Consider the following 21,248-nt stretch of genomic DNA (forward strand, 5'->3'; position numbering starts at 1 on the left):
TGTTAAATAAGGGACTTGAGCATCTGTGAATTTTGGTATCTGCCGGGGGTCTTGGAACCAATCCCCCGCGGATAAGGAGGGCCGACTGTATGTACATATACAAAGTACTATTGCTTTGCAGGAAGTTGTTGATGAAAATTAGGACAGGTTCAATTAGGAGGTGACACTGATGGATCTGTAAAAACTAGTTTGTTTGTGCTTAATACAGGTCAATAATGTATGTAGAAGCTTACCATTACCTGGAGGCTCTAGACCAGCGATACACAGTTCATTATGATATTAATTTCAGCATGCTGATAATGCATCAAACAATTTATGAGGAAATGAACATTACTTTCTCTTAAATAAATCCTTAATTTGCCATTCAAATTTTGTTTATAGCTTGGAAGATAACATAACATTGGTTAATACGACGATGCTGCTGAAACTCATTTCAAAATAGTGTAAATTGCAGAAGATTAATTATTGTAATCATGTGCCAAACTAAGACTAAAACTTGTATTTCTGTGATTTAACTGAAACATAAAAGAACACTTCACTAACCTGTCATCTATCAACATTCCTTCAATACAATGGTAAACGGTTGATTTACTAATTCAATACAACAGTAAACAGCCTAAGAAATCTAAATTATTAGATGCTTATTTTCTTTATGAATTGATCTATTTTAAAGTACATCCTAGATTGTGGATTTCTACTAGAATAATTTTCAATTAAATGTAATCTGTAAAGCATAACTTCGTACACATAGATTCCTGAAAATATTCATAATTATTTAATTACAGCTTAATACATTTTCATTTAAAATGTTCATTTATGGTGTATTGTGGCTGCACTGTGGCCGGCAAGTCAGAATTCTGACAGGGGCTTTTTGACATTAACACTGAAACTCCTTATCTGTAACATTAAGAGGAATGCCAGCAAATATGAATGGCATCTTTTAAAATCTTTGATTAAATCCAAAATCTTGGAAAGGTTTATGAATTGTGGTTATTGTGATGACTTTTTTAAGATTCCTATTGAATGGAATGATTAGAATTTTGGATGCTATTTACAATTTTATTGTTATTTTCTTCTTTCAGTTTAATGTTTAAAAAAGATAATACAAAACAACAATGAATTTGGAGGAATTTTGCATCAGAAGTTTTACCTTTTGGATTTGTTTTACTCTATAGCAGGTTTTAAGTCATATGCAATGCTATGATACCAATTGTTCCTTTTAGTGGTCTGCTCAGTAACAATAATAAGTTCATCATTAAGTTAGGGTAAAGATTGCAACATAAAAGGCAATTTGATTTTTTTTATCATGTATGGTGCACCGAAGTTGCTGAGTTGAGTTAAAATCATATTTGTTTGATAACAAAAAAAACTGAATATTTGTTGCCCAGAGCATCTTTAGAATAATGAAACTAGAGGTTTGAAAGTAAACTAACTTTCTAATTTCTTTAATTACTCTGTCATAAAAATGTTCATGAAATTGACACTAGAATTAAGAAATGTTAAATGTAAAAGAACTGCAGACTTTGAAAATGAGAAATAAAAACATAAAATTCTTGAAAAACTCAACAGACTGAAGAGAGTCAGACCTGAGATATTGACTGTTTCTCTTTTTGTAAATGCTATTTTTTCTTGCTGAGTTTATCCAATACACTCCCTTTTAAATTAAGAAAGGCTTTTAGAGAAAGGAGAAAAGATAAGCTAGGTAGCTAAAACAATTGAGGAACGAAGCTTTAAAAAAATCACCAAGGATTGAAAGGCAATTTGAATATGCAGATAATGCTGATTGATTTTTATGATGAAGAAAAAAGTTATTGGCCTGATTTTTGTTTCTTTTTTTTTTGAGATCTGGGTTACACTAGCAAGGCCAGCATTTATTGACATTGTGGAGGCAAATAATGTAACGTAAGAATGAAGGAAAATTCCTGTTTTTTTAAAAAAGGAAAAATTTGAAAATGAGAATATGTAGCGATGTGCTACACACAGAGCTAGAAATAATGACGCGCAGTCTGTAAGTTGCACTCGAGACTAGTTTATTCAAACTTCGCGGCACTGGCTTTTACGCAGTTCCGTTCCTACCCTTGCCGGGCGGAAATGACATCAGAGGTGCATTACAAAAGTCTCTTCCCACGCACGGGCTTTCTCCCCTTGCTGGTGAAGAAGAAGGCCCAGTGCTATTTTGGATCTGGTCTCTCTGCCGACACGCGTGCCATTTTGTGAGCCAGTTCACCTGCGTAGAAAGTGGGTCGCCACATAACCCCCCCACTCCCCAGAACCGGCGATACACCCCCCAGTGTCCACAGTCTGGATCAGTCTCTGTTTGGGTGGGGTCTGCCTCTGCGCCACGGTGCCTGAACCTTGACTGGCTGCGCCAAGTCCACATGGGCAAGTTTGAGTCGGTCCACTGTGAAAACCTCCTCTTTCCCCCCTCTTTCCTACGTACGTGGACCTGTTGTTCCTGATCACCTTGAATGGCCCCTCGTATGGCCGCTGTAGTGGTGCCCGGTGTGTGCCCCTTCGTACAAACACAAACTTACAGTTCTGCAGGTCTTTGGGTACGTAGGTCGGGATCTGTCCATGTTGCGAAGTCGGTACGGGGGCCAGGTTGCCAAGCCTTTTGAGTAGTCTGTCCAGGACTGCTGTGGGTTCTTCCTCTTGCCCCCTTGGGGCTGGTATGAACTCTCCTGGGATGGCCAGGGGTGCGCCGTACACCAGCTCAGCTGACAAGGTGTGCAGATCCTCTTTGGGCGCTGTGCAGATTCCAAGCAGGACCAGGGAAGCTCGTCCACCCAGTTAGGCCCTTTCAGGCGGGCCATGAGAGCCGACTTCAAGTGACGGTGGAAGCGTTCCACTAGTCCGTTCGACTGTGGGTGGTAGGCAGTTGTGTGGTGTAGCTGTGTTCCCCACAGGCTGGAGGTGAACTGGGCACCTCTGTCGGAGGTAATGTGGACCGTTATCCCAAAGCGTGGTACCCAGGTTGCAATCAGCGCTTGGGCGCAGGAATCGGCAGTGGTGTCGGTGAGCAGGACCGCCTCTGGCCATCTTGTGAACCAGTCTACCATAGTTAGGAGGTACAGCGCTCCTCGCGACACTGGCGGGGGCCCCACGATATCCACATGAATGTGGTCGAACCTCCGGCGGGTGGGTTCGAACTGCTGCGGTGGGGCTTTGGTGTACTGCTGCACCTTGGCTGTTTGGTACTGCGTGCACGTTTTGGCCCATATGCTGACCTGTTTGCGAAGTCCGTGCCACACGAATTTGCTGGAGACCATCCGGGCGGTTGTCCTGATAGATGGGTGCGCCAAGCTGTGTATGGAGTTGAAAACTCGCCGCCACCAGGCTGTCGGGATGATGGGGCGAGGTTGGCCAATAGCCACGTCACACAGGAGGGTCCTCTCACCTGGGCCTACGAGGAAGTCTTACAGCTGCAAACCTGAGACTGCGGTCCTGTAGCTGGGCATCTCGTCGTCTGCCGGCTGCACCTCCACCAGTGCTTCATAGTCCACCCCCTGGGACAGGGCCTGGATAGCTGGTCTAGACAGTGCACCCGCCACGATGTTGTCCTTTCCCGAGACATGCTGGATGTCCGTCATGTACTTGGAGATGTAGGATAGATGTCACTGCTGGCAGGCCAACTAGGGATCGTACACCTTCGTGAACGCGAAGGTCAATGGTTTGCGGTCCGTGATCGGCTTGCCTTCTAAGAAGTACCTGAAATGCCGGATTGCCAGATATATTACCAATAGCTCCCAGTTGAAGGCACTGTATTTGAGTTCGGGTGGCCGTAGGTGCCTGCTGAAGAACACCAGGGGATGCCAGCGCCCTTCGATGATTTGCTCCAACACCCCACCGACTGCTGTGTTGGATGCGTCCACTGTGAGTGTGGTTGGAACGTCCATTCTGGGGTGCACTAGCATCGCGGCGTCTGCCAAAGGTTCCTTGGCTTTAACGAAAGTGGCCGCGGCCTCTTCGTCCCAAGTAATGTCCTTGCCTTTACCTGACATCAGGGTGAACAAAGGGCGCATGATATAGGCTGCTGAGGGGAGGAAGCGGTGGTAGAAGTTCACCATACCATTGAACTCCTGCAGGCCTTTGTTGGGCCGGGCGAAGTGGCGGATCGCGTCTACCTTGGTGGGCAGAGGTATTACCCCGTCTTTGGTAATCCTGTGGCCCAGGAAGTCGATGGTGTCGAGTCCGAACTGGCATTTGGCCGGGTTAATCATGAGGCCGAAATCACTCAGGCGGGAGTAGAGCTGGCGGAGATGGGACAGATGCTCCTGACTACTACTGCTGGCTATGAGGATGGCATCCAAATAGATGAATGCAAAGTCCAGGTCGCGTCCCACCACATCCATTAGCCGCTGGAACGTCTGTACGGCATTCTTCAGGCCGAGTGGCATTTGGAGGAATTTGAACAGGCTGAACAGAGTGATGAGTGCTGTTTTGGGAATGTCTTCAGGGTGTACCGGGATTTGATGGTATCCCCGGACGAGGTCTACTTTGGAAAAGATGCTTGCCCCATGCAAGTTTGCTGCAAAGTTCTGTATGTGCGGCACGGGGTAGCGGTCTGAAGTTGTAGCCTCGTTTAGTCTGCGGTAGTCACTGCATGGTCTCCAGCCCCCGGCTGTTTTGGGCACCATGTGCAGGCAGGAGTCCCATGGTCTGTCGGACCGCCGTTTGATCCCCAGTTCCTCCATCCTCTTGAACTCCTCCTTCGCCAGGTGTCCGAGGGGGGGCCTTCGTGCGGGGGCGTGGAGGGGTGGTTCCTGGGTCGGAATGTGGTGCTGTACTCCGTGTCTGGGCATGGCTGCTGTGAATTGCGGTGCCAGAGCCGATGGAAAGTCCGCCAGGATTCTGGTGAATTCGTTGTCAGACAGCGTGATGGAGTCTAGGTGTGGGGCCGGCAACTTGGCTTCACCCAGGGAGAACGTCTGGAAAGTCTTGGAATGAACCAGTCTTTTCCCTTGCAAGTCGACCAGCAGACTGTGAGCTCGCAGGATTGGTTGGGCCACAGCGGCCAGTGTGAAGTCCCACGTGAACTGGCTGGCGCCGAACTGCAGCTGCACTGTGCAGGTGCTGTAGGTCTGTATCGCGCTGCCGTTTGCGGCCCTCAGGATGGGTCCCGGCTCCCTGTTGTGGGTGTCATACACTGATTTCCGCTCCAGTGTCGACCAGGAAGCGGCGTCCCAACTGTTTGTCCCAGACGTACAAGAGGTTGTCCTGGTGGCCGGCCACCATAGCCATTAGCGGTGGCTGGCCCTGGCATTTTCCGGGAACTTGCAGGGCGGGCTTCTGTGCCCCACCGCTGATGGTAGAAACACCACTGTTCATTGGCCTCCTCACTCCTGTCTCTGGGTTGTGTGTGTTCCATTGCCAGGCCTGGTCTGGCCTGCTTTTGGGTGCATGGCTTGGTAATCAGTCCGACGGATTCCCTCTTGGCTTTCCACAGCACGTCTGCCCAGGCTGCCACCTTCCGGGGGTCACTGAAATCTGCGTCGGCCAGCAACAGATGTATGTCCTCGGGCAATTGCTCTAGGAACGCATACTCAAACATGAGGCAGGGCCTGTGTCCTTCAGCCAGGGCCAGCATCTCGTTCATTAATGCTGACAGCGGCCTGTCTCCCAAACCGTCCAGGTGCAGAAAGCAGGCACCTCACTCACACCGTGAGAGGCCAAAGGTCCCAATGAGCAGCGCTTTGAATGCTGCATATTTGCCTTCTTCCAGCGGTGACTGTATGAAATCTTCAACCTGGGCGGCTGTCTCCTGGTCAAGGGAGCTCACCACATAATAGTAACGCATGGAATCAGAAAATATCTGCTGAATCTGGAACTGGGCTTCTGCTTGGTCAAACCACACTTGTGGTCACAGTATCCAGAAAGTTGGCAGTTTTAGTGAAACTGTATGAACAGATGAAGAGTTGATCATCTTTGGTCGAAATCCTATTTGGACCGTCGGGGTCACCAATGTAGCGATGTGCTACACACAAAGCTAGAAATAGATAGATAGATACTTTATTCATCCCCATGGGGAAATTCAACTTTTTTCCAATGTCCCATACACTTGTTGTAGCAAAACTAATTACATACAATACTTAACTCAGTAAAGAATATGATATGCATCTAAATCACTATCTCAAAAAGCATTAATAATAGCTTTTAAAAAGTTCTTAAGTCCTGGCGGTAGAATTGTAAAGCCTAATGGCATTGGGGAGTATTGACCTCTTCATCCTGTCTGAGGAGCATTGCATCGATAGTAACCTGTCGCTGAAACTGCTTCTCTGTCTCTGGATGGTGCTATGTAGAGGATGTTCAGAGTTATCCATAATTGACCGTAGCCTACTCAGCGCCCTTCGCTCAGTTACCGATGTTAAACTCTCCAGTACTTTGCCCACGACAGAGCCCGCCTTCCTTACCAGCTTATTAAGACGTGAGGCGTCCCTCTTCTTAATGACGACACACAGTCTTTAAGTTGCACTCAAGACTAGTTTATTCAAACTTCAGCACTGGCTTTTACGCAGTTCCATTCCCACCCTCACCGGGCAGAAATGACATTAGAGTTGCATTAGAAAAGTCTCTTCCCGCGTGTGTGCTTTCTCCCCTTGCTGGTGAAGAAGGCCCAGAGCCACTTTGGGGCTGGTCTCACTGCTGACGCGCACGCCGTTTTGTGAAAGTGGGTCACCAAAGATAGAGTTTTTTTTAGTTGATGCGAAGGAGGAATACACAATAGAGTTTGGTATTCCAGAGCTAAAGGAGCCAATACTGTACACTGTATGAATCCTAACTGATCTAGAATTTGAAGTCCAATGAGGATTATTGATGTTGGAGAAAATTGTGCGTAGAAGTGTTAAAGTTGCAGGTGAGTTGGGAGATGTAAACAATTAATCAATAGGACACATGGAAAATTTCAAACTTGTTTAATGTGCCTGAAGATAGAGTATCAAAACATTTGCTGTTAGGTTTTCTATTTAATCTGTTAATAAACTGTCTTTATAAAAGCACTGTAACATTTTCTTGAAGGTAGCGAAATAGACTGCATTGACAAAGATGGCAATACACCATTGCATGTGGCAGCCAGATATGGACATGAACTTCTTATTAATACCTTGATAACCAGTGGAGCTGAAATGACCAAGTAAGTTTCTGAAGGGGCATTTTGTTTTGCATGAATCTGATAGTGTTTCACTTCTCTCAATTTTTCATTGCTAAACTTTGTTGTTCTTTTAGTTTTTGTAAGCCTGGCATTTCAATTTTCACAGCATTACCAAATATTCCATATTCATTTGACACACAAAATTTAATAACTGTTCAGTGCCTTGAAGATCTATTCAGCTCCCACACCTATTTTTACATTTTACTGTCTCATTCTAAATTTTAAATATGTTGGAATTGGATTTTTGTACTTTTCTGCAAAACATTATGCATCATGTCAATTCAGAGGAAAAATTCCAAAACCTGTCAACAATTTACTAAAAATCAAAACCCAAAATTGTGACGCTGAAGATGTATAAATACCCTTTGGAATTAGTATGCTAGCTTTCCTCAGGTGCAATATTTTACCTTACCATCTCACCCAATTTGTTGATGTAGAAAATTGAAAACCTGTTTTCAATGTGTTCATAAGAATAAATACCCCTCTCTCTGTAAGGTCCAACACTGGTAGATTTTCAACAGACCAAACCAAAATGAAGACAAAAGAGCATTCAAGACAAGTCAGGGAATTGATTATCAAGAAGTACAAAGCTGGGGAAGGGTATGAAACGATCTCAAAGGCATTAAACATATCAGAGCTCAGTGCAATCCATCATGAAAAAGTTGAAAAAAATGAAATGACAGCCACTCTGCTGAGGTCAGGCCATCCCTCTAAACTTAGTTGCCACTTGTAAGAGAGGCTACTGTGATGTATCCAGTCACTTGGGTGAGTGAATTGCAGAAGATAGTGGCTGCAACTAGAGATGAATTTCATGGCTCCATCATCTATAAGGTCTTACACAATAAGGATATTTATGGTAGAGTGGCAAGGAAGAAGCCCTGGCTTTAAAAAAAATAAATCCTTGCCTTTAAAGACTATGATGAGTGTCACATAGAAGATGTTGTAAAGATGTGGAAGAGTGTCTTTGGTCGGATGAGACTAAAATGGAACTTTTTGGCTCAGCACTAAGTGTGGCATAAATCTAATACTACACATCAGCCAGGTAACACCATCCCTACTATAAAGTAAAGTGGAGGTAGCATCATGTTGTGGGGATGCTTTTCAGCAGCAGAGACTGGACATCTGGTCAGGATTGATAGGAAGATGAATGCTGATAAATACAAAAAGATCCTGGGTAAAAACCTGCTGGCCTTGGCCAAAAAGTTTAAACTGGGGAGGAAGTTTGTCTTCCAGCAGGACAATGACCCAAAGCACACTGTCAGAGCAACCACGGAGTGGCTTCAGATTAAGAAAATAGATGCTCTTGAGTGGCTCAGTCAGAGTCCTGACCTTAACCCAATCGAACATCTCTGGCAAGATCTCAAGATTGCTGTCCACATTGCTCCCCAACTAACCTAGCATTGCTTGAGCAATTTTGTAAGGAGGAATGGCTGAATCTTGCTCCACCATGTTCTGCAAAGCTAATAAAGACTTATCCATAAAGACTACCGGCTGTAATAGCTGCGAGAGGTGGTTCAACTAAATACTCAGCAAAGTGGGATGACTACTTTTGAACTACTGACTCTTCAGTTTCTGAATTTTTCGTTTTTCATGCTTTACAATTTTCCCTGTTTTTTGAGCTCTATGGTGAGATTCACAAATAAAAATTATCTTTTAAATTGATCAAAATCCTTAGTTGTAATACTCATTTATGTGAACAAAGGCTTAGGGGTTGAATACTTTTACAAGGCACTGTAGTTTGATCAATCCACCAAAAGTGAGTTCACTTTTACTATAAAATGCATTATGTGGTTAGCTGCTGAAAGGGACTTGCGTGACATTTGCCATGGAATGATTAATTTTAATTTGCTTCCCTTACCATCACTACCTCCCAGCTAATCCTTTTCTATTCCTGGCTCTTTCTGATGAAAGGTAATTGACTTAAAATGTTAACTCTGTTTGTCTTTCTATGAATGTTGCATGTTTTGCTGAGCATTTCTTGCATTTTTTTATTTCCAATTTCTTTCATTCGCTGTATTTTGCTTTTGAAATTAAGATGAAGTATTTATTTAGTACTCCTTCCATTGTAGCAAGATGACTGGGTAGTGGGTGGCTGTTTAATAATTTTGCCATGCACAATATTGGTGTGATTTTAGTGAATTTAGAATATATTTGTATGGTTTCCATTATGAATGAATATGCAAAACTATAATATTTTTAATCTAAATAATTTTGTAGTTAATTTTTTGCTCCTTTGGAAGCTGTTATTGTCCAATTATACAGATATCTCTGAATACTATTATTTTCTTAAGAAATTAATCACAATTTGAATAGTAATACAAGATGGCTGTGCTGAAAACTTGTCATAATAATGTATAATTGTGATTCTTTTCTTTCTTAGACGTGGCATCCATGGTATGTTTCCTTTGCATTTGGCTGCATTAAATGCACATGCAGACTGCTGCAGGAAGTTATTGTCATCAGGCAAGTATATTAAAAACAGAATTGAATCACTAATTCTATGAACACTTGGCCATCTGACCAATTGTTCAATAACTTCCTGTGCTCTTCTGTTCTCTAATACTTATTACAATTGCAATTTAGCACAGCACAGGGTTTTCCTGAGTGACTGTACTTCAGTAGCTGCAGTATCCTGAATTGTTTGAGAAATCAATGGCTTGACTTATTTTTCTTGGCACGATTTGAGACAATGATTGTTCACTCTTGAGAGTTCCTACGCAATCTTTTAAAATAAGTTTTGAATGAGCAACTCTGTTAATCTAACCCTTTAACTTTTGAAATTCTATAATAATTAATTTGCTAATCATGAGTAATCTTGCCGATTTTTCAACCAATTGTAATCAACAGACATGAAATATAACTCAAAATCTTGCATAAAACATTTTTGACCTCTTGTTTCCCCAAGACTGAAAAAGTAATGATGATGTATCCTTGCTATAGAAATGGTTCGTGTACTCAGCTAATAAAGCTGGAATTCAATGGAAGCTAATGGTACTAACCAAAATTACTGTTTTACTGAGCTATTTCTTATAGTAATCCATTATTTTTAAAGGACTTGTTAGCTATTTGAACAGTTTCTAAGGGAATCACTTCTTTGGCAGTTTGTGAAATTATTCATGTGCTAACTGATTTCTGTCTTTATAATATTTCTTGCGGTCTATTAGGACAAAAATATAGCATAGTGTCATCATTTAGTAATGAGCACGTGCTGTCTGCAGGCTTTGAAGTAAACACTCCTGATAATTTTGGAAGGACTTGTCTTCATGCTGCTGCTGCAGGAGGGTGAGTCCATTTGTGAGCAAGTATTAGTTCTTCAAATTTATTCATTTGAAATCTGATTTGTCGTGTCAGGCTGTTTTGATCTGTGCAAAGTGACAGCATTCACCATTTTGGTATGACTACATTTGATTACAATTGCTATAGCATTTCAGTTTTCGGGGCTTCTGGAATCTACAATCTTTGGGCATGCTGAGTAGCCACTCGTGTTAAAGAATTCTCACACCCTACAAAGGGAAAAGTAAAATTAGTTTATATTATAAACATTTTATGGAACTTTCATGTATGATAAAAGTTTTTTTGATATATAAACACATTATATTTTTAAGAAGATCCATTGTAACTTGAAATGTGTTTTTGGATGGAGTCACAATTTACAGATTTAAATACTTGAAGTCCAGAAAGATGCTCAAGTAGTAATTTTAGTTCATTGTGGGATAACTTTCCTTTGAATATCATGAAACCAAGCAACATTTCCAGTATATTTTGCAATATGATTTGATTCTCTATTTCCATATCCTTTGTTAATTCAGTGGTTTGTAGTGAAGATTATTACAGTCAATGCAGCCAGTTGAGGACTGCTGAATCTCTGATAGTAATTTTTGGTTTTTCAATTCAACAGTGCACTAGTGAAAATTGCAATGTTGCAGCTAGTTTCAGCATCACTACAGGGGCAAAGTTCAGGGTTATATTTTTCGTAATGAATTTCTGAGATTTCTTGATAAATTGATTTCTTTGGGAAACCTTTGCAATTAGTCATACACTATTGCATTTTAACATACAATATATTTCTTCACACAGCAATGTTGATTGTATAAAACTGTTACTGAGTAGTGGAGCGGACTTCAACTGCAAGGACAAATGTGGGAGGTGTGTGGCCTAATTTTAATTTATAGAATGAATCTAATTGGTTGCACACAGCAGTGTTACTATGCTTTATAACAATAATTTAAACATGCTTGTTTTCTTATTAGTTTAGTACTTATTGTTATAAATTTGATTATTGGTATACTGTACTTGGTAAGAATTTAAGTTTGAATTTAGAATCAAATATTTGACAATTTTTTAACTAAATTATATTAAAGTAAGTAAGTTTCAGTATTACAAGAAACTAATATACTTTTCTGATAGAAATTGTGATAGAATTTGATTTTTTACATATTTTCAATTTAATGTTATTTTACAGGACTCCACTGCACTATGCAGCTGCAAATTGTAATTACCAGTCTATCATGACTTTAGTATCCAGGGGCGCTAATATTAATGAAACAGACGAGCGAGGTTGCACTGCTTTGCACTATGCAGCATCATCTGATAAGGACAGAAAGTAAGGGCATTTATTTTTGTGATGTGAGCTACAGCAATGGTCTGCAGCTATAACACTAATTATATCTTGTTAAATACACAGTAATCTGCTATATTTGATTTTTCATTTATTTGGGACGAGAAATGCCCTTGTGGAATGCATTACACATACTGTAGTTTCAGATATCTATAATTCATAACATTAGTTGGAAATTAAGTTGATAAAATTGATTTCAGATATTTTCTCACACTTATTTGGTTGGTTTGTGTAAATGAATAATTGTGGCAGAAGTGGAAGAGATAGCAATTTGAATTTATATTAAATCCTGTCAAACATTTTTTCTACTGATGGAAAAGAGACCAATTATTGTTTTTATTTTGAAGTTGTTCACAAATTAAATGCCCTAAATCTCCTGAATCTTTTGATTCTTTCACCAAGAAAAAGAAGTATCTTAGAAAATTCGGATGAAAATGCTGAAGAACTTGATGATGAGATCAATGAGACAAAAGAGAAAGAGGCCTCATTGTAAGTTGAAAATTTTCAAAAATAATGGTTGAGATAAAATCTCCACGGTGCTGGTTGTAAAATACCCAATGATATGAACATTGAATTTTACAGGTTTAAGGTAATCTGCTGTGCTTCTTTCTCCTTCTAATTCACCCAGGTTCTTTCACCTCCCTGACCTGGTTCCATCTGCCTATCACCCACACACTTAATTGACTGGGTTTCCTTAAACCCTCCATCAACTGGTTCCATCTGCCCATCCTTCCTCATCTGGTTCTCAATATGATTTTCCTTTACAGATTCCAGTATCTGCAACCCCTTATGTCTCCACTTATCACTTATCCAATTTCTGTCTCTGTTTGCACCTTCCATTTTTTTTCTCTTGTCTGTCTCCACCCATTAGTCACTGTCTCACAATTTCACACCTCTCTGTCTCCCATCAGGCTTCGTCTGCCCATTGTATAATTGTTCACCCATTTCTACCAATTGCTTGCCAGCCTTTGCTTCATCCCTCCATCTCACCTTCTGAATATCCCATCAGAATGTGGTAGTTCAGTCTTAGTCCGACTCACGTGATCTGGAACAGCTTGTGGTCAAGTGTCATCCATTTTATCTGCCAAGAGAGTTTTCTGCTATCATCCTGGTAGCAGTGTACATTATACCCCTGGCCAATGTAAAGCAGACACTGGAGTTGCTGAGCACCGTAATTAGCAGTCATGAATCAGCTTACTTTTCTATAATTGTGGAGGATTTCAACCAGGCCAACTTGAAGAAATTTCTGACCAACTGGCACCAACGTATCACCTATTGAACTAGAGGAGCCAACACACTTGACCAATGTTACATCACCATCAAGAACATTTACTATGCCATCCTATGCCTGCACTTTGAAAAGTCCATTCACCCAGCTGTGCCTCTTCTTCTGGTATAGAGACAGACTGATAACCGCAGCATCAGTGGTGAGCATCACTAAGGTATGGTCAAGGGAAATGGAGGAGTACTTACAGGATTGCTTTGCATTGGTGGACTGGACAAATCAGAATGAATACACCACAGTTGTCACCAACTGCATCAAGATCTGTGTGGATGAGTGTGTGCCTTCTAGAACATACCAGACATACCCAAACCAAAAGCTGTGGGTGAACCAGGAGATTCATAGTCTGCTGAGGGCTAGATCTGTGGCATCCAAGATCAGTGATGCAGAACCTGTACAAGAAGCCCAGGTATGACCTACTTAAAGAGCAACTTCTAAGAAGGTTTTTCCTGGGCCCAACATGTTGATGCAATTTACAAAGAAGACAACACTGCGTCTATATTTCACTAAGAGTTTGAGGAGATTTGGTATGTCACCAAAAACTCCGGGGAATTTCTACAGATGTATTGTGGAGAGTGTTCTAATTCGTTGTACGCCATTTGGTATGGTTACTGCACAGGATCGGAAAAAGCTGCAGAGAGTTACAAACTCAACCAGCTCCATCATGCTTCCCAGCTTTGAGGACATTTTCAAAGAGCAATGCCTCAAAAAGGTGGCATCCATCATTAAAGGCCCCATCACTCAAGACATGCCCTCTTCTCATTGCTGTCATCAAGGAGGAAGTACAGTAGTCTGAAGACTCACACTGAATATTTTAGGAACAACTTCTTCCCCACTACCATCAGATTTCTGAATGGACAATGAACGCATGTACACTCTTTTTTTGTTCTCTTTTACACTACTTATTTAATTTTTAATTGTAATTTATAGTTTTATTATTATGTATTGCACTGTACTGCTGCAGCAAAACAACAAAGTTTATGGTATACGCCAGGATTATAAACCTGATTCTGAATCTGATATTTCCACAGTTCACTATCATTTTTGATGCAGAGTCTTGGCCAGAAACTTCAACCATGCCTCTATCTCCACAGATGCTGCCTGACCCTCTGAGTTTTTGCAGAAGATTGTTCTTTTTTTGCTCCATATTACAGCATCTGTACTTTCTTGTGTTTCCAACTACATTAATTGAAGTAGATTACTTAATGTGCTCTGTTTAATAGTGATGCATTCTCACATTTGTTCATTTTCTAAGGTAAATGCATTGCTAAATTGATTGCATTTATTAAAACTTATCTTCATTTGCCTTTTTCTAGAAGTTTATCTTAAAAAAAATTTGAAATTATTTTGTGCATATATGCTTACAATTATACAAATGATATTATATGCTGAGATAGGATCCAAGAACTTAGCTTCCTAATCATGGCTGAAGAATAGGTTTTGAAGAAAACTGAGGAAGAGAAAAATTGCTAAGTTTAAAAGCCTGTGGATGAGTTCCTTCCTTTTAATGAAGAAGGTATATATTGGCAGAGTGAAGAGGAAGGTGAGAAGGTGCACATGCTTACGCACAGTTAAAAGATCAGTATTTGAGGGAGAGAGATGGGGAGGAATCTTTCGAAGTAGCTTTGTACAACAGCAGTTAAAATTGCTATGAGAATTGCAGACCATGCCATTAGAAAAAGGGGAGGGATACAGAGTGGAAGAGCACATCTTCCATATACATAGAAACGATTTTTGTACATTGCCATTTATAATGCACAGAAGATGAAGGTACCTTCATGATTTTCCGGATACTTATCCTGACACTTAGTAGTTAAATATTGGTTTGGGCATTAAAATGGTAAATTTATTTCAGCCAAAATTATTATGTTGATGTTTGCTAATCATGAGCATCTCTAAATTGGTCCCTTGCAAATAACAAAGGAGGAATTTGCAAGGCGTCCTCACTGAACAAGAATGATAGGGACCAGAAAGTTGCAACAAATAGCGAAAAGACTTGGAGGAAGGATGCTTTCATCAATTTGACTTGATATAAATTCAAGAGGTGGGGGTTAGGGACTGGAGCACACACACACATGTATATGGATGGATGTGGTTGTATCCAGGTAATCTGTTTTCTTACTGCTCTGTTCTCAATTTTTTAGTATAAAGCTATAGAATTCCTAATGCTCCAGGCTGCCTCTGCTGAGTGGTCACAATGATCACCACGTCCATGCGTAATGTCAGTTGCTTTCTTAATATGATCAAACATTTACAGGTTGTTTATAATTGTGAAGACATTTTTCAATTGAGAATATTCTTCCTTGCCACTTTTCCTCATGATCTGTTTGACTGTTCATCTCTGCCAGATCTTAGTTTGTGACAGGCAAGCATGTGATTCCAACATAAACATTGTTGCTTTCAACTTCATTGAAGCCTACTTCCCTTTCTGGTTGTGCAATATCTTCAGGAATTATTGCTGAATGAGAATTGACTTTTTGAAAGCTAGTAAAAAGAACAAACACAGTATCAGTGTAAATATTTTGGAGCAACCATTTATTAACTGATGAGAGACTTCATTCTAAGAATAACCAATCACTATGTAAGAACATTATAAATGTTGAATTGTTTCCAAAACTCTTTGTCTGTAGATTTTCTGCCGTTATTTATGGCTATAATTAACTCAAGAGTTGCCCTTCTCAAGTCATGTGCTTTGAGTGTGGTAGAAACATCCTGGTCCATAGGCTGCAAAAGAGATGGCATGAAACAGCTTTCAGGATACAAGGTTTTAAAATCAACATCATGAAAGTTTTCTAATCTGAGAAGAATCTTTAACATTAAACTTTTGACCTGATGACAGTTTTTTTATTTCTGGCACAAAATAAACCATACAGCACTCGTGAAAAATTAGCCTAATTAATTAGGCTAATGATGGGATTTTCAAATGACAGATGATGTAATTTAATGCTGCTCTTAAGTGCCTGAATTGTCACTCAGACACACAAGATGAGGCTTCAGATTTTTATCATCATTAGCTTATTCTATGAGGAGCATTTTTCTATCTCATGGAAATACAGTGGATTTCAGTTCATTGGGGCACCTTGGGACTTGTATACTTCGGCTCAATTAAGTGGCTGCCCAAATTATCTGAAGATTCATGGAAATAGTTAAAAAGATATTAAATAGACAAACTAACGTTTAACAAAACAACAAATTATGTATTTAAATGAAATGCAGAAGAAATTAGAACACTACTGATACTACTGTAGTGCTATAAAACTGTATTTGTTCCTAATAGTTATTGACGGAGGAATTCATCCAGTATATGCTTATGCGTTCTTTTGATTGACTGTAAGTGAACAAGTGAGTGCACAAGTGAGTGCACACACCTAGTGGAGATAATGGACTGCCTTCGCACAATGATTTTGACAGTTGCATCCTCCAAATCTTCATTTTCATTGTTAAATTCAAGACAGTTGTTGATAGTTTCAAATTCTTTGTAGTTACTAACTTGTTGAAGTTGTGAAATCATTTTATTTTCACTCCCAGCCATTTCTGGGATCTCCAAGCCTAAATGCTTAAAACCACAGTGATGAAAATAGTTCTGAATTGTATTTATTTCTCACCAACTATCAGAGACAAAAATCGATGCTTTTTGAATGCAAACACATGCAATTGAAGCTATTTTAAAAGCTTTCCACTTTAAGCATGATGTAGTGTCAAATGGCCAAACAAGTGCACATGACTGACACTAGTTAGAAACTGTTCAGCAACAGTCTCCTGTCACAATTAAGCGTTGTAGTGCCTCAAATAAATGGGAAAATAGTTTCTGTTCTTTAAGAGCTGTCTCAAATAAGTGGCTTTCCCGATTAACCAATGGCCCAATTCTGCAAAATCTACTGTACAAGTAGGAAAGGGGGTATGTTTGTAATACAAGTCTGTTACATTGGCATTTTCTTTTGCATTCTTAAGATCATTGGAAATGTCTGGCCAGCATCCTCTTCAGTGCTGGTCAATATTGCCCATAATTGTCATATTCGTCGGTGAATATCATTTTCTGATTTGTTAGATCCAACCACCAGCAGCATCAAAGTCTCTCTCTTCCCTTGCCTCTTCTTCTGACTATTCCCATGACTGCATGTAGACTTGAGGCTTTCTGCTGAATAGTGGCTAAGCTGAGCAATGTATTTTGCTTGTTGAGATCATTGTTCTACACTGGAAGCACATGTTCCACTTTATCCATAATCACACTTTGTCTTGTTTTTTTTACTTAAGAATGTTTTAACCTGTAACCTTAGCGGTATTTTATATCTTTTCAACTTTATTAAGGGGTTCTCATTTGTCAGGGGCATGTTCAGTGAACACTGGTGTCTGGTGACTGTTTATCACGCTAATGGTGACTTATAATTTCCATATTAATATCCAGTGAACAACTCAGACGGTATTGAGTTTATCTGCTTTTCCTTTTCCACTATTATCACTTGATTTATGCTTACCAGTCATTGTTGCAATTCATCAATATCACTTGAATATTGAGACTAAAAATATAATTTAAGCAAAGGTTATATGGATACTTGTAGTCAACACAGAGAGAACAGACTGAAAAGGATTGCAAAGGATTTGGGGACATGTTAAGTCACTGAACGATAGAGTGATATTCAGTTATTGGAGGTCGGCAGCAGATTTTCCTGATTTGGCAACAATGCTTAATCTGCAGCAACACAAGTATGCAATAATGTATACTGAAAGTATCCTCAATTTCAAGTGTAAAACAGCATATAACCCTGCAGATGACCATTACCTGACAACAGCTGTCATTGTATTTTAAATTAAGCAGAAACAGATGAAGAATTTACCATAGGATTTGAACAAGTGAACTATTTAGGATCTTTTTCAGGTATCTGGATTGTAGCACAGCAGTGTTGTGTGTTCTATTGGATGATATCATGTTAATTAGTGATATAAATTCAAGGGGATTCATTTAGAAAGCTACTATAATAGGTCCAGATACTCAATTTTGTTTGATTTAGGAGTGGCTAATTCCATTGATCCAGGAATTTGATCCTATAATGTTTTCAGCATTGGTTGAAAATGGTTCCTTTTTTTCCTAGAGTGGAGTATAGTACCCATTATCCCCATTTTATCAGAGCAATTTACATTTGCAGCAGTTACCTCTTTCCTTTGTTAGATTCATATCGAGTGATTTTAATCCTTGTAAAAAAAGAATGCAATTTTCCAGTCTCGCCAGATAAAGTCAATCATTGCTGTTCCAAAGCCTACTGCTGTTGGTCATTTGTGGACCAATTAGTTTTTATTAACACCATGTGCTTCATGGCTGAGAGATTTGGAACTTCTACAGTTTGCTGCACAGGATTCTTGAGACTGACTACTGCATCATTGTTGCTCCTAAATAAGGCTGTTTTAATACTTGAGATCAAGTACTGTTGTACTTAACCTTCTAGCCATAGGACCATTCCAGGTGGCTACATCTGTCTTACACTATGTATTCCAATTTATTCCTTATTGCAGCATTATTGAGGTACATAATATTTCAGGAGAAATTACAACAGTTTTTCCTTCAGTTCAAAATATGAGATAAAGGGTATGTAGGCTGAGAGTGCTGACTTCTCATGCTACAATCTGTTAAAATATAGTTGACCTGTGTTCTATATGAATTATGCTTTCACTAACCGATGCCCATGTTTTCTTCAACTATCAGTGGTACTTTGATGTGTTCTATTCCAGGTGGCTTGGCAATTGTTAAAGCTCCTTCAATCTAAGGTAGTCACATTGGTCTTTTATTTATCAGCGGGCACACCATCCCAATGGATATACTTAGGAGAGAAAAAAACACTATTCACTCTCACTTTGCTCTCACTCACACACTACTCTGTTTCTCTAGCCATTGCAGCCGAATGCCACTATTTTAAAAAAAAAAAGCCACAGCAGTGCAAAGAACTTGATTGAAACAACATTTGACTTTGATTAAAAAATAAAATTTCACTGCTTGCATTATTCACTCTTCAGTATTTGCTAGACAGTTTCCTACTTTATTACCATCCATAGCTTATTGCAAAACATGGCAAACAAGCAGCTCAGGGCTTTGGGAAGGTAGGTCGTGAGGTTGAAGGATCTACTCCTAACAATAATGGTCACAGAAACTGCAAGTTAAAGAGCACATTGGCAAGCAGTATAGATGGGATATCCCATCTGGACATACTATCTTGGACTGTGTAATGGCTCTTGCAACTCACTTAAAGATACTGTATCTACCATTACAATACTATTTTTATGTTCTTAGTTGTAAGCTTGGAAAAAGCTCAGAGATTGCACGAATTTTTCCATTTTGTAGCAGCTGACCACTCTAGCACAGATTTCTGAAAGGTATTACTGAGATTCTAACCGTGCAATAAACATGTTTATTTTTCCATTATATAGCTTCTAGTAATGAACTTTATCTATTAGATAAGCAAAGTGATGCTTGGGTATGATAAAAGTCCATTGAACACATTGAATTCACGTTGAGACAAGTAATGCCTTGGTGTATTCTGTGATGCAGTCTTACCATGTTAGGCTCAAAGCATGATATATTTTTTAATTAATTTACAGGCATGGTTACTTCATTTATGACAGTTAGTTCCATCCATTATCCAGCCTTGCAGGTCTAGGTCAGTTCTTTGAATCAATTTTTTTGCCAGGATCAAATCACCAGGTGTCTAAGTACACGATGAGATATGAAGTAATGAGCTGTCAGTTCTCCATTAAGTTAAATAGCATGCTGAGACACAATGAAAAACTGGTAATTTATTAAATGGTATATTAATTAGCTGCAACAATTGCATAGGATTATTTATGTTAAAGGCTAGAACCCAAGTCAATGTGATGTTTCAACATTCCTTCTAATTTATTTTTACCAACTGCATGGACAACCTGTTGCTCTGAGCAGGAAATTTTTACATGGCCTGAAAACTGCACAACGCTCTAATAGCACATGATATAAAACAACAAAGGCTACATGTGTGGGAGCATTTCAATTATGGCACAACAGTAATTTACTTTTAGTAAACACAATTTGGTATGACATCTCATCTACCATCTGGGTAGTCTCCAGCCCCTTGGTATGAACATCGAATTCTCCAACTTCCGGTAATTCCCTCCCTCTCCCTTCCCCCATCCCACCTGCACTCTGTCTCCTCTTCTAGCTGCCTATCACCTCTCATGACTCTGGCTTCTTCTACTACCCATAGTGCTTTCCCCTTAGATTCCTTCACCTCTCCTGCCTATCCCCTCCCTGTTTCCCCTCCCCCACCCCTTGATCTTTTCTTTGATTGGTTTTCCACCCTCTCCCCACCTTCTTTATAGGGCCCCTGCCCCCTTCTTCTTTAGTCCTGACAAAGGGTCTTGACCCAAAACGTTGACTGCTCCTTTCAATGAATGCTGCCTGACCTGCTGAGTTTATCCAGGTTTTTTGTATGTAGTAATTTACTTTTGTTATGTTTTGAATGATTGAACCTAAGAGATACTCATTAAGCAGACACAGGAAGTAAAAGATGATCTTTTGTCAAGAATATGTTTAAAGGCCATATTGCACTATATCCACCGTAATGAAGGATTTGTTGACCCTGATAGCTGAATGATTTTTTTTCCCAATTGTATCCTGTTGGAAGTGAAGTCACTATGGTGACTAATGGGTTATTGATTAATATTTAGATCCCTTTAATCTTTTTTGTAACAATGAAAGAAAGTGCAGTTGAGATGCAAGTTATCATTGAATAAATTTTCTCTCTAAATGTTATGCCCAAGTCTGACTTCAAACTATTTTTGTTTAGTAATGATACGTGAACTCATCAATGCATAATTGTCCCAGTTAAGAGACCATTCTGAGTTGAAGCTCTGATCATTGGAGACAGAGTTCAAATGTCCTGAATAGTGATTTAAAAAAAAATGATGGTGGAAACAGAAGATGTTTGTGCGCAGTTCTGCTGAAATCCTGATCATACTGCTGTTGCTATGATTGCTGAACCTTTACTGACCCTGGAGGCCCCTTCTGCTAAACAGCTATGTATTATGAGGATTGTATTATAATTCCACAAAGCATCCACCTGCTCCTGCAGAACAATTGCTTCCTAATGCAGTAGAGGACCTACTGCTTGCTCATAAATTATTACATAGGGGCAGGAGGACTTTAATTAGTATAGCCTGTACTCACAGAAGCATAAATT

General features: G+C 39.8%; 1 protein-coding gene across 7 annotated transcripts in view; it reads left to right on the top strand.

Annotated features, from left to right (window-relative positions):
- Positions 1-21,248, top strand: part of LOC140728345 (serine/threonine-protein phosphatase 6 regulatory ankyrin repeat subunit C-like) — a 165,237-nt gene that overhangs the window by 89,043 nt on the left and 54,946 nt on the right. For 5 of the 7 annotated variants that reach the window (XM_073046935.1, XM_073046939.1, XM_073046941.1 and 2 more), the window contains exons 10-15: positions 7,015-7,129; positions 9,528-9,610; positions 10,312-10,429; positions 11,225-11,293; positions 11,610-11,750; positions 12,168-12,254. In XM_073046935.1, the coding sequence (XP_072903036.1) occupies positions 7,015-7,129; positions 9,528-9,610; positions 10,312-10,429; positions 11,225-11,293; positions 11,610-11,750; positions 12,168-12,254 (613 nt within the window). The remainder of the gene's footprint in view (positions 1-7,014; positions 7,130-9,527; positions 9,611-10,311; positions 10,430-11,224; positions 11,294-11,609; positions 11,751-12,167; positions 12,255-21,248) is intronic. The other 2 variants (XM_073046937.1, XM_073046938.1) reach the window with 1 other exon arrangement.

This window comes from Hemitrygon akajei, chromosome 5, assembly GCF_048418815.1.
Source record: "Hemitrygon akajei chromosome 5, sHemAka1.3, whole genome shotgun sequence".
NCBI classification, from domain to species: domain Eukaryota; kingdom Metazoa; phylum Chordata; class Chondrichthyes; order Myliobatiformes; family Dasyatidae; genus Hemitrygon; species Hemitrygon akajei.